We start from the raw sequence: 14,660 nt of genomic DNA on the forward strand, positions 1-14,660 counted from the left end.
GGTTAACCAAATATGCTCATTAACACAGCTTTTATAATCCTCCCCTCTGACAGTGCTCCCTCACCAAACAGGGCTCTTTCTGGGGTGCCATGCTGCCCTCCTTCTTCAAGAGGACCATCTGGGAATAGAGACATTCTCTTCCTTCCTCACAAGGGCCTCATGAAGAAGGAAGTGAAGGGCCAGAGAAGCAGTTGGCTCTCTGGATGGTGAGGGAGGGAAAGGGGAAATAAAAGGAGACTTAGATATGGCAGAGAAATTAAATGAGTTCTTTGCATCTGTCTTCATGGCAGAAGACCTCGGGCAGATACCGCTGCCCGAATGGACCCTCCTGACCAAGGAATTCAGTCAGATAGAGGTTGAAAGAGAAGATGTTTCAGACTTCATTGATAAATTAAAGATCAATAAGTCACCGGGCCCTGATGGCATCCACCCAAGAGTTATTAAGGAATTGAAGAATGAAGTTGCAGACGTCTTGACTAAGATATGCAACTTGTCCCTCAAAACAGCCACAGTGCCAGAAGATTGGAGGATAGCAAATGCCACGCCTATCTTTAAAAAGGGAAAGAGGGGGGACCCAGGAAACTATAGGCCGGTCAGCCTAACATCTATACCGGGTAAGATGGTGGAATGCCTCATCAAAGATAGGATCTCAGAACACATAGACTAACAGGCCTTGCTGAGGGAGAATCAGCATGGCTTCTGTAAGGGTAAGTCTTGCCTCACAAACCTCTTAGAATTATTTGAAAAGGTCAACAGGCATGTGGATGCAGGATAACCCATGCAGGATAACCCATTATTATATGGGCAGGAGGTCTGGTCTAGAGGGTAGAGCCTCCGTCTGCCTGAAGATAACATCCACAAGGTCGCCAGTTCGAGGCCACCAGCACCGTGCGACCTTGAAGCAGCTGACAAGCTGAAGCCGAGCTATTCCATCTGCTCTGAGCGTGGGAGGATGGAGGCCAGAATGTGAAGCCAGATCAGAATGAAACACCTGAATGTAGTGGTTCTTGAAAGAAAGAACCTTCTTTCAAATTGTAAAAATCCCTATTTAATAAGGGATTTAAATAAAGCCTGGTATAAGGGATTTAAATAAAGCCTGCCTATGTAAACCACCTTGAATAAAGTCTTGAATAAAGACCAAGAAAGGTGGTATATAAATACCTGTTGTTGTTGTTGTTGTTGTTGTTGTTGTTGTTGTTGTTGTTGTTATATATCTGGACTTTCAGAAGGCGTTCGACATGGTCCCTCACCAAAGGCTACTAAAAAAACTTCACAGGGAATTAGAGGACAGGTCCTCTCATGGATTGAGAACTGGTTGAAGGCCAGGAAACAGAGAGTGGGTGTCAATGGGCAATTTTCACAATGGAGAGAAGTGAAAAGCGGTGTGCCCCAAGGATCTGTCCTGGGACCGGTGCTTTTCAACCTCTTCATAAATGACCTGGAGACAGGGTTGAGCAGTGAGGTGGCAAAGTCTGCAGACGACACCAAACTTTTCCGAGTGGTGAAGACCAGAAGTGATTGTGAGGAGCTCCAGAAGGATCTCTCCAGACTGGCAGAATGGGCAGCAAAATGGCAGATGCACTTCAATGTCAGTAAGTGTAAGGTCATGCACACTGGGGCAAAAAATAAAAACTTCACATATAGGCTGATGGGTTCTGAGCTATCTGTGATAGATCAGGAGAGAGATCTTGGGGTGGTGGTGGACAGGTCGATGAAAGTGTCGACCCAATGTGCGGCGGCAATAAAGAAGGCCAATTCTATGCTTGGGATCATTAGAAAAGGTATTGAGAACAAAACGGCTAAGATTATAATGCTGTTGTACAAATCGATGGTAAGGCCACACCTGGAGTATTGTGTCCAGTTCTGGTCGCTGCATCTCAAAAAGGACATAGTGGAAATGGGCTATGTCAGAATGCCAGATGCAAGGGAGGGAACCAGAATGTTATCTGGTGTGCTCCCTGGGGCATTTGGTGGGCCGCTGTGAGATACAGGAAGCTTGACTAGATGGGCCTATGGCCTGATCCAGTGGGGCTGTTCTTATGTTCTTATGTTCTTATGAAGTGGAACATCCACTGTTCCTACAAGGTCTTTGTGGAGGAAGGAGAGTAAAGTGGCATGCCAGAAGGAGACCTGTGAGGTAAAAGGGGGAGGAGGTGGGTGGAGGCTTGTTTAACCAACGCTTTGGTAAGCAGCATTTGTTTAATTGGCATATCCGTCCACCTAAGGCAGCGGGTGAAAATTCTAGTTAATCCAAGTATGCCAATTAATCAAATGCTGGATAATGTGGTTTTTACTGTGTTTGAATTATTGGCAAAATCATACCATAGTAAATCAGTTTCAAGATGGTAGTTGAAAGTGGCAGGGGGTGTGAGGTTATGCTTTTTTGAAAATGGACTGATAAGAACAATGTTAATCATTCCAGAAGTGAGCCATTGTTAAAAAAGACATTTATACAACCGTGAAGCATGCAACATCTGCCTTGAACACAAAATGAGGGGATATTGCACCAGGCTGGATCACTTATATCAAACACTATACAACTGAAAAGATGAGTGGGCAATCACAATCTAAAATTAGACGCAGATGGAAAAGAGAATTAAGTTATGATAAATTCCAAATCCTGGTGCTAAACAAGAAAAGATGCCAAACATGGTCACAGCAATGAACTGGCACTACATTTGAAAGTGAGCCAGTCTTTCCCAGTGTTTAATCCGATTATCTCCCCATATGCTCAAGGCAAAATTCAGAAACAAATCTGTTGCAGTCAGAACACTGAATATATGCTATGAATTCAGTAGAATCTAAGAAAAGAAATAATGTCATGGAAACTAAAGCAACACAAAGATAATGCATTCAATAAAAGGAAATGGCAGACTAAACACATATGAAGAATTCAAGTGTGATGTTGCAGGCAGAATTTAGTTGCAGCTGGTAGAATGTTATGTTTAGAACACATATGAATGTCTGAGACAAGTCCTTCAACTGTGAATCTGAGCAAACAAAAAGGCAGTGATTTTCAAGCTTTTTTATCTCACGGCACACTGACAAGGCACTAAATTGTCAAGGTACACAATTAGATTTTTGACAGTTGATAAGGCACTACAAGTGGGGGGGGGGCTTATATCCCCCATTGGCCCTATTAATAAATGACCTTCCCCCCAAATTAGCGGCACACCAATGTGCCATGGCACAGTGGTTGAAAACGGCTGCAAAAAGGTGTAGAGAAAAAAAGTCTCTACAGAAAGAACACAGAGAAGGAAACATTTGCTGAAGAAGCTATACAGAAAAAAGAGTGTTTCCTAAGAAGTAGTAAACTGAAGAGGCATGAAACAGCATTAAAATAAGATTCAGAAAATAGTCAAGCAAACGTTGGGTCACAAGGCTGAAATGGGACAAAGACTGAGGTGCCAAGATCAAACGTAAAAGCTCTCAGTGTTTAGTGAGTGTTTTTAGGCACATTTCCTCACTATATGGGTATGGTAGAGACATACAGTGGACAAATTAGAACTTCTATTTCCTACAAATTGAAGCAGCCAAGAGATAAGGAGGGAGAGATGCAACAGGATAAACAAAGCTGTGAGGAACACAGAAGAGTATGTGCAAAATGAAAAATCGTCTGTCCCAAACTAAAGGAATGGATTGTAAAAGCTAAATGAAAAGCCTTCATAAAAAAGTTATAAGATTTTGAAGTAATTTTTAAAGAATTTTTTAAAAAATTGCAATAAATAAATATTCTCAAGGCAGGGATAATAAACTGCAGAATTGTTAGGGCCTGGAGGGAAATGCACAAAATAATACAAGTGGACCTCATATCCTCGGATCTGGTATCTATGGATTCAGGGCCCAATCCTATCCAATTTTTCAGTGCTGGTGCAGACGCGCCAATGGGGCATGCACTGCATCCTGTGGTGGGGAGACAGTCCCAGAGGCCTCCTTAAGGTATGGGAACATTTATTCCCTTACCTTAGGGCTGCATTGCAGCTACACCAGTGCTGGAAAATTGGATAGGATTGGGCCCTCAGGGGTTAATCTTATACAACTTTCAAGAACTGGTGTGGCCGCAATGCAGCCTTGAGATAAGGAAACAAATGTTTCCATACCTTGAAAAGACCTCTGTGACTGCCCCACCACCACAGGATGCAGTGCACACCACGTCGGCACGACAGCACCAGCACTGGAAAATTGGATAGGATTGGGCCCTAAGTTAACTGCGGATTCAGGATCCCCCTCATTAGCATTGTTTAAAAGCTTACCGGCAAGTTTTTATTGCTTTAAAAGGTTGCTATAAGCATTCGAGTGTGATGTGATGTGATGTGAGCAGGCTGCAGGCAACCTGAATGTTTGAAAAGAATAGAGCAAAGGGTAACAGGAAGCAGTTAACTTCCACTTCCTGTTCAATCTATTCTCTTCAAGCATTCAGGCTGCCAGCAGCCTGCTCATGTTGTGCTATAAGTTTGAATGCTTACAGAGATCTGTTAAAGCACAAAATGCTGGTAAGCTTTTAAACAATGGTAATGGGTGCATTGGGGGCACTATAAATTCAGGTGTCCCCCATATCTGCAGTTTTTGTGTCTGTGGGGGGTCCCTGGAATGAATCCCTCATGGATATAGGGGCACGCCTATATATTATGCTGAAAAAAATCAGATTAGTACTGTGAGAAGGTGACAGACATAAGAATGAAAAAAACATTTACTTCAAGAACGTATAGAAAAATATTTGCTTTTTCAGTTATAAGGATCAACCGCATTGACCCATGTGTGAAGCAAGGTGCCCCCTCTGCCATCTCCAGAGTTACCTCATCCTGCCTCTGCTGATCCCTTCTGTGGTTTCTGCTCTGCCATGCTGATTTCAAATAGAGCAATGGAGTAGAGAAGTTAGGAGAAGCCCCACCTCCAAAAAGGAAAATGCTTCCTTCTTTCGAAGCTGGGTGGTGCTTTTTCCAATTTTCTTCTTTCACCTTGCTGCTCTAATAGAAAATAGGGCAGCAGAACAAAGACCCCAGAGGCAGTAGGCAAGAAGGAAAAGTAGGTGAGCTGGGGGACTTGCCTCCAGTGTCACTGCCAAAGATTGTGACAATGGAGCTGGAAGAGATGGGGTAGGGGATGGGCAGATTCAGCCTGGAAGGGAGTGGATTCAGCAGCTCACCAAATCCAAACCCACTTTCCAGGCCTGATTCAGCCACACAGATATCGCTGGCACAGATCCATGTTGACCCATAGCAGTTACTAGGCCTTACCCCAAGGAGACCTCCAGCAGCCAAAACTCCTCCACAGGATGCAGTGGAGGCTGCTCCAGCACCGCTGCATCACCGGGCAGGGAGTTAGGTAGGATTGGGCTGTGAATTGTGCCCCCAATGAAGCCTGTTTGGCCCAGTTAAATTTGTGAGTTAGATGTTGCTTGAGAACAGTTTTGTATGTGCTAATTGTATTAGACCAAGGGTCTCCAAACTTTTTGGCCAGAGGGCCGCATCAAATATCTGGCATGATGTTGAGGGTTGGAAAAAAAAATTTAAATATAAAATTTATTTAAATAAATTAGAGATGGAACTTAGATTAGTGAATAAATGAATGAATGGGCTCATTCATTCAACCTCTCTGGCCCTTGAACACCCTCCAGATGCAACCAGAGCATAGTTCCAGTCATGTTTGGCCCAGTGGGCCAGAGGCTTTCAGGAGACAAGAGGCTGGCCACTGGCTGGATAGAGGCTTGCCGTGGCCGCATCTGGCCCCTGGGCCGGGGTTTGAAGACCCCTGTATTAGACCATTCAGAGCTGGATCTGGATCAGTTACATCCATCAACATGGAACAATTATGGAAGATGGCTACCTCACTCCAGTTAAAGAGTCAGTCAAGGATGAGGGAAGTTGGGCTGTAATTTTCAGTTTTTTGGTTCCAAACATTCTAATAAGTTTTACTAAAGTATCATTACAATATATGGCTATTTTACATCACTCTAATCAGAAATTAATAATACAATGCATGACACTGTCAGTGGCAATGGATACATTTGAAATCCAGTGGAATGTAAATGGTTCTGCTCAGACCCCAATTCCCTAAAATTTTGTTTTCCAACAAGGCTGAAGAATCTCGTCCAAGTACTCTATTCTTAACCAGCGATAGCTTCAATATAAAAGTTCATTAGCAAGGTCAGTTATAAAATGTCAAGATTAAAAGTCACTAAACCTGTAAAACATTAATTTCATTACCTGTGATATTTTCCAAACAGCACTTCCTGCCAAAGGCATTACTGAGCTAGCAGTTGATTTTTTGGAAATGAAGCTTCTACTTTTGCTGCCTCCCTATAGAAGTACAAATAAAACAATATGAAGTATTCTGGTAAACACAATTTATAGAAATATACAATTTATACAAACACCTGTATGCCTTTGTAACAGGTTTTGTATGTGGTTTCTTCACATCAATGCAAATACAGATCGATATGATGCATGCTGCAGAAAGCTAGGATCAGAGACAAAAACAAATTAGTTCAACATAGCTAACGCTAACACAAGCTTTAATGAAAAACATGCATTTATCTTAATCTCAGACTGACAAATGAGTCACATGATTCCAGGAACCTATATGGTCCATCCACATGGTAAAGTGCGTATGTGTGTGTTCTTCAAATCTTCGTCTTTGGCTGCGTCACAAAAGGACATATTTACTTGGGAGATGATGAAGATGTTTGACACAACACAGAAGTCTGGAAAAGGGAACATGGGTGATATAGAGGCTACCAGGACTGCAGTGATGGAAACATAGATGCAAAGACAAAATGGAAAAGCAGAGTGGAGGTTCTACTAATGGCTTCAGAGGTCTCTACACCAGAGGTCCACAACCTCCAGCCTGCCAGCTGAAGTCCAGCCTGTACAAAGCTCTGCTTAGGAGGTGAGATGACATCACCAACAGTCCAGCCATGATGTCCAGCCCCTTTAAGCAAAAAGGATGCTGATCCCTGCTCTACCAACAAACAAGGAAAGGGGAATAGACAAGATGAACTGAAACTGTTGTTAGAGGACATGGATGTAGAATGCATCTAATAAGCATTACTGAAATCTGGTGGGATGAGACACAAGTGGAATGCAGTAATCAAGGGGAACAAAATGCTTTATGCTTTGCATAAACAAGTCTAACTGCACTTGTTATGTAACTTAACAGTCCATGCTAGCTGTTATTCATTACAATATATATTGGTAAACTATTAAAAAGAAAGAGGCAGATTAGAGGTAGGATAGGCAGGATACTTTGGCAGTTAAAACATTAGGGCCCAAAACCTAACCAACTTTGCTGGCATAGCTGTGCCAATGGGACGTGTGCTGCTCCTGCAGTTGGGTGGCACTCATGGAGGCCTCCTCAAAGTTAGGGAATGTTTGTTCCCTTACCTTGAAGCTGCATTGCCCTTATGTTGGTGCTGGAAAGTGGGTTTGGATGGCGCCTTAGGTGGTTACAGTGAGGACTAGACGTCCTTTTGCAGCTGATGAGAAGAACAGAGTTGGAAGCATGTTATCTGTCAGCCTGGGGACAGTTTCTAAACAGAGGCAATTGGTTGGTTCTGTCAGCTTGCCAGGGACTCTCAACAACTGCTTGACTCCCAACTAGCATTGAAAACTCCATTTTAACAGAAAAATTCCCTGTGACATGGAGGTGACACTGGCAAAACACAAATCAATCAAACTACTATTAGATCTTATTTATATCCAGGAGAGAGTAAGGGATAGCTCTAAACAACCTCTCCCTAAAAATCAGTAAGATTTAAATTGCCGCTTATATGTGGCTGGATTGTTTTCAGTTCTTTGCATGTTCCTGTGAAAAAATGTATATTTTGTCTATATGTATATATAATGTATGTTTGTTAAACATATTTTCTTAAATTTTTCTTAAATGTATGTTTTTCCATCATCAATTTGTGAACAATTGTTATGCTACAAGTTGTTCATCAGTTAGGATAGTTTCTTTCCAGTCTGGTGAATTCTATTCAGTATTACCTGGGATTTTGTAACTTGGGCATCAGAAGCTTCTGCTTTTTGACTTATTTGGCTGCTGCATTCTTCAACAGAACAGGGGGAAAGGCAAAAAAAACAACAAAGAAGATATCAAGCAAAATGGCACCAATAAGAAAAAAATCTAGCAATATTTAGCAGCTTACCTCAAGTATAATGAGTTTTTATTCTGCCTTCTACACAGGTTGCATTCCGGAACCTCCCATGGTTAAGTGAAACTGCAGATAAAGGCAAACACCTCCTCCCCACCCTCCGGAGTTGGTGGGGGAACTCTGCTCCCCTTACTTCCAGAGGGTCATCTGAGCCCAGCAGAGGCTACTCACATCCACGGCCTCTGCCAGGCTTAGACTGAGCCTTAGAGTGAAAAACACGTGACTTCCAGTTTTTCAGGAAAACCGAAAGTCACATGTTTTTCACTCTAAGGTTCAGTCTAAGCATGGCAGAGGCCGTGGATGTGAGTAGCCTCTGCTGGACTCAGATGACCTTCCAGAGGCAAGGGGAGCAAAGTTCCCCTCAGCTCCAGAGGGGCGCATGCGCAGGGGGTCTACATGAACCTGATCCATAGATAAGTGAATTCACAGATTCAGGCCCCCCCCCCACCGTATATTTATCACAGTTCAGACAGCCTGGCTAGCCCCAAATAATGATCCCAGAATACAAAATATGCTTACTTAAAAGACCAAAAGAAGGATTAGTAAAACATCCCAGCCTTTTGAGCTTTGCCTTCGGGATCCATATGCATTCTTTGTATGCATTTTCAAATCACTGCTGAATATTTTTGGATTTGACTTCGCTTGAATATTAATTCTCAGGCACATCTACACTGAAATAAGGCACAAACTGGTAGTGGGTTTCAAACCCCTAATTTAAGGCATAGCAATAACGGCCTTTTATTAATGGGATCCCCAGTAGATACTGAGTCAACAACTTAAAATACAAGCCAATTTCCTAAAGCAGTGTTCTCAAACTTTTTAGAGGCCTAGAGGCTGCTGCCCGATTTATAAATGCCAAGGGGTGTGGCTTAACGATGATCGGGCAGCAGTGCTCCCCCCAAGGAGCAGCTTGTTTACGCCTTGATGCACATAGCCTAATCTGTCCTGTTAGTTTCACGAACCACCAAAAAGTGGGTCCCACAGTTCTAAAACCTAAGGTTAAAAAAAAGTTTAAAAAGTTGCTGTTGCTCTAGGTCTTCCTAAATAACTAGCTCTCTGTAACCTGGCTGAAAAGTAAGCTGTGAGGCTCTCTGGATGACCTTAAGAATGAAATCTTTCTCAACTGTTCTTTCCTCACACTGTTGTTCTGATTATAAACTGCCAATTTTTAATCAGAGGTCTTTAGTGGAAGACATTGATACAAATGTAACAAACAAGTACTGTAATAATATAATCTACATGAGTTCAAAAGAGAAACCGTCGATAGGTCCACCCTAACATAGTTAGGATGCTGAGGCCCCTTTCTCACCTACCAAACATTACTGTTGCTGAGGCACAATACCCATCAATATGTATGATCTCTTAGAGCCCAATCCTATTGACAGGCTCCGCTGGCACTGAGTGTTGTAAAAACACCATAAAGTGCTTTTTTGGCACTCAGCAGGTACGTTGTGCCTGCAGAAAGGGTTGTGCCGTCCCAAGGGACCCTGCATCCCACCCAACAGCCACTGGGGCAGATAAGGTTTGCACTGGGCAGGGGAGGGTACTGGGGAGGGTGACAGGAAGGCATTCCTGAGGCAAGGTGGGGTATTTCTGAGTGGGGGAGGACAGAACGGAGGTGATTTGGCCCTGAGAGGGGGGTGGGGATGGTGGAGCACATTCTAACCCCCATATTGGGCCTGCCAGCGTTACACAGGGCTACTTGGTTCTGTGCCACCTAAACAGCTGGCACATAATCCATTGAGCAAATGTTCCCTTACCCCAAGGAGACCTCCAGCCTGTCTCAGTTCAATGCTTGTTATAGCGTGGGTCCAGCGGCCCTGCTGCGCCATTGTTGAATAGGTTTGGGCTGTTAGTCTCCCCAATTCTCTTCCCAAACCTCTTTCCTAGGGCAACCCGTACATGACATTACATGTGCCAGGCTTTAATTATTTTTGGTAAATAGCACTGGATTGCATTCCTACAGGTGAGCCCAATGACAGGGGAAGGAGGGGAGCTTTAAGACTGCCTACAATGGCTGCTGTTTGGGAAAAGGGAGAAAAGGAAAATGAGAAAAAGATGAAGTGCCCACCTATATCTTTGTCACTTCTACAGTTTAAATTGTCCTCTTCCAAAGCAGGTACTCCTTTAAAAAAAAGAAAGCCCCATGGGTTACCATTACTCACACTGTGTAATTTCGTTTCTTGTCCTACTGTGAGAGCCAACATGTGTAATAATAATGATAAGCATTTGTCTTGTGCTTTTTGAGCATGCAAAATACTACACGTATATTATCTTGCTATAGTTCTTACAACAACACTTTAAGGAAAATATTATCCCCATATTGCTTCTGAGGCTGAGAGAGAATGACTAGCAATCCTATGCATGCATACTCAAAAGTCTGTTCCATTAAGTTCAGTAGGGCTTGCTCCCAAAGAAGTATGTACAGTAGGTCCTTGTCATTCATGGGTTTGCGGTCAGTGGATTTGACTTACTGTAGTTCACAAGCCAGCACTGAAGGACCTCAGAGGACCTCCCAGATGTGACCAGGGGTTCTCTCTAGGAGGTCTTCTGTGGTGCGGGGAGGCCACACATGGCTTCCAGCACCTCAGAATGCCTGCTGGAACCTTATGTCAAGCACCTCCGGTTTTCATGAAAACTGGAAGTGCCTGTCAGAAGGCAGGCATTCTGAGGCACAGAGATGTCAAGTGCAGCCTCCCCACACCTAAGAAAACAGGTCAGGCAGTATTTCATTATCTGTGGTTTTTAGCATCCCTGGGGGTTCTGGGAATGGAATCCCCGCAGGTGCCAAGTATAGGATTGCAGCCTAAGAGCACCTTGTAGTTCATGCTGGAAGTGTAATTTGAACTAGAAATGACCCGATTCACAACTCAGTTGCTCAACCTCTGCACTACACCAATTCTATGCAATGGTAGTACTATTATGGAATCTTTGCTCATTCATATTTCCCAAGTAGCAGCCTTGACTGATACCACAGTAATTAATAGGTATTCAAAATAACCCACTTTACAGGTCAATGCGTTACTTCGGCAGCTAGTGACACAATAAACAAGTTAGGACTTAAATTTCTGTAACTTGCTGCAAAATTGGAAAGACTTTTTGTTTAATACAGCAGAGTTAATAGAAGTTTCAGGTGATCACATAAACTTGCTGTTTCTAATCCATCATGACCCATTTAAATGTCGTTTTATTACTAGAGTTTATAGATACATTAACACTCACAGGAACAGTAGAGGAACATAAATTGTATTTTATCTATTATTAAAAAGAGAGCCAACATAATCTGAGGAGATTTCTGTGCCAGCTGATTTAATATTGTGCAAGGCAAGGAAAAAAATCAGTGGGATCAAAAAGCCAGTTCGTTGAGAAGGCTATGATAAACTGCAAATGATTCCTACTCTAACTACTAATTTCAAATTGCATATAGAGCAACAAACAAATTACTATAATTATTATGAAATGTAAGTGGTACATCAACATTACTTTGAAATGGATTTCATGAAGTTTAATATTGCATTTTGTGTTGGAGGAAATTAAAAATAGTTTCCTCTTTGGAGGGAAGCAGCTTAAGCAGCAAACCCCCCCCCCCTTTTGAGTATCACCCCAGGGAACCTCCCTCACCTGGCTGACTGCTAATCAATAAAAAAGACAAAGAGGCAATGGCTTGTTAAAGTTGCAAAAAAAAAAAAAAGTTATTTACTTACAGTTCCATTGATTACATTTATTTACTTATAGCATCTGATTAGGATCAGAGGTTCAGCTATTACTTAGAGATAGCAAGGCCTAGAGCTGCCTCGCCCTGCATGCCTTGCGTTCAAGATGGCCTGGGCATCAGAGCCCTGATGTGCCCCATCTTAACAGGTCGGTGGTCAGAGAACAAGAGGAAGTGCTCAGAGGAGAAGAGAAGGATAAAGGGTTTGGGCCACACCGCACAAGGATCACAGAGAGAACAGGTAGAAAGGTCAGAGTCACTGGGCCATAGCTTGACCCCTTCTGGACAGCAGATGGAGTTGCACCAACTCCAACTCCTTCCTTTGAAGAAAAAACAATTACTATTAAACAAGTTAAAGCAAGCTACTCAAATTTGAAAACTCTTTTAAGGATTCTCCATAAGTACAATATTATTTGTAAAAGCAATTTATGACTTTATATAAGCAATTTTGACATCACCTGTCAAATCATTAAATACAACAGTCACATTCCTGTTGGTTCAGGTTTTATATGAGTTAACTTGAAGACTCAGGCTACAATTCTATCCACACTTTCCTGAGAGCAAACCCCATTGACTATAATGAGATTTACTTTTGAGTAGACATGCATAGGATTGGGCTCTCAGAAAACTACATCATTATCAACCTCATTCTTACAAACTATGCACAACTATGCAGAAACTATGCACAACTATACAACCACAAAAATCAAGTAATGGTAGTCATGGACATACAAAAACCTATGTTTGTAGAGCTTGATTGGAATTCTTGAAACTAAGTACACTTATCCCAGGCTCACACATATCAGTATTTTCAAGTATGAGTTTAACAAGGTTTACACTTCAATGTGCTGGAATAAACTGAGAAAAAAGAGCTCTCTCAAGCTTATAATTGGAGAATTTGCCTTAAAGCCCAATCCTATTAAGGCCTTATGCCACTGGAGTAAGTGTTCTAGCAGTGTTATAAGGCCCCTTATAGCTGTTGCATAACATGGTACACCATTCAGTGTGGCCTGGCTGCTGCAGCAAGCAGTGAGTGGCCAGATTCACATACCAGCAGCCAGAGGATGCCCATGGACACCGCTGGCACTCTTTTCCTTAAAAGAGTACTCTAGTCATGATGAAACTCATTAACTCAGGGGAATACTACCTCACACAAGATCATATGTCACAGATTACTAACAGAGATTACGAGTGTATCAAGTGGGAAAACCTTCGTAAGTTGGTCTCTTCCCTCAAGAGACCAAGTCTACAAACAATGCAGAGCGAGATAGTAAGCTCAAGTACTAGAATTCTGGACTGTTTCACTTCAGACTACAAGTGGGGGAAGTTGTATTTTTGAATCATTCTTCATCCAAAAGAACCATCCTGCATGTAGTAACCCAGAAAATCAGGGAGAAGAATGCACTAAAACTTTCCTGCACTACACTCATTTACTATATGGAATGAGGTACCAGCATAGATGCTCACCCTCATATTATGTTTCTAATACACATGCACACTCATTTATTAATTTTGTTGATGCTTTTTTCTGGGTTGACTTTGTCCTGTTTGTTCTTTTTCTGTTCTGGATTTGATTTGTTTCAAGACCCAATTCTAATGGGCGATAGCACCAGCGCTGCAGCTCAGTGCAGGCACTGAATATCACAAATGTGCCATATGGCACATCTGCGGCACCCAGGGAGGAGGGGCTGTCAGCGCTGGGCCTCAGTGCCAAGTGGAGGTGCCATGGGAGCATCTGGGGATACGTTGCACCAACAGGTGGCGGTACAGATTTTTGGGGTGGGGGGAGGTGTTCTGGGGCAGGGGGAGTGACCGGCCCAGGAGAGGGGGTGAGACCAGTGATGCCCTTCTCCATCGCATCATAGCCTCTGTGTCAGGTTGCAAAGCCTGACACGGAGGTTCTCCAGTCTCTGCCAGCAAAAGAGCTGACACAGACTCAGGTAGCCCCAACGCGGGGCTTGGAGCTTTCCCTCTGAGAAGAGGATGAAAGTCCCCAGAGGCGGCCTCCATGGGGCCGCAGGAGACAGCAGTCACACCATTGAACCTGACAACCTTGTCGGGGATATGACTGGGCTTCTTACTGAGTTCTTTTTGTAAATCTTATAAGATACTTTAAGCTTCCCTGTTGCTAATAGAAAAGGGAAGATATACATGTTTTAAAATAATAATTAAAAAAAATTCATAATATCAAACCATCCTGTATGGAACTGGTTAGCAGTAGCTTCTATATAACATCTAGGTTTTGATGGAAAAGTACCAGATCATTTTTACCTGTGTCAGTTGTGTCAATTAACAGTTGCATTGGCTTCAGAATGTCATCTGGGTGAGGTTTACAGAACCCATGGAAGGGTCCCAGGTCAAAGCAATCATGAAGCAACTGTATATTCACTCTAGAGCATAAACTCATGAAGCCAACTGCCTTGCCTTCATCCTGAAACATCAAAATAAAAACAATGTCAATCCCTCTCTTAAAAATATCACAGAATCTCAAATGTGAAAGATCTTGTGGCATATATCACACATTCAGTATGTGCGGGCTACTGCTCAGACCTGTTTATCCTCCCATTACTCGAAATGAACAGAATGTGCAACTTGAAACAAGCTGCAGAATATCAGCAGTAATAAGTAAACCAACTTCTAAGAAAGTTTGTTCCCTCATCTTATTGTTTGAGGAACCCCTAATAAGTTTTCCCCAGACCTATAAAAACAACTGTACTAAAGCATATGTAACCATTTGAGTTGTTTTACCCTGACTAACTGGTATGTGGGTGTTTCTGTTAATATAAGCAGTGCATC

The 14,660-nt window shown here is 42.6% G+C and overlaps 1 protein-coding gene across 1 annotated transcript in view; it reads right to left on the reverse strand.

The window, feature by feature from the left end:
* The window catches only part of CFAP61 (cilia and flagella associated protein 61), a 124,659-nt gene that overhangs the window by 89,074 nt on the left and 20,925 nt on the right, over positions 1 to 14,660 (reverse strand). The window contains exons 8-11 of the mRNA XM_066624479.1: positions 14,136 to 14,295; positions 10,224 to 10,277; positions 7,986 to 8,047; positions 6,207 to 6,299 (exon numbers count right to left, since the gene is read on the reverse strand). Of these exons, the coding sequence (XP_066480576.1) occupies positions 6,207 to 6,299; positions 7,986 to 8,047; positions 10,224 to 10,277; positions 14,136 to 14,295 (369 nt within the window). The remainder of the gene's footprint in view (positions 1 to 6,206; positions 6,300 to 7,985; positions 8,048 to 10,223; positions 10,278 to 14,135; positions 14,296 to 14,660) is intronic.

This window comes from Tiliqua scincoides, chromosome 4 (genome assembly GCF_035046505.1).
Source record: "Tiliqua scincoides isolate rTilSci1 chromosome 4, rTilSci1.hap2, whole genome shotgun sequence".
Lineage (NCBI taxonomy): Eukaryota > Metazoa > Chordata > Lepidosauria > Squamata > Scincidae > Tiliqua > Tiliqua scincoides.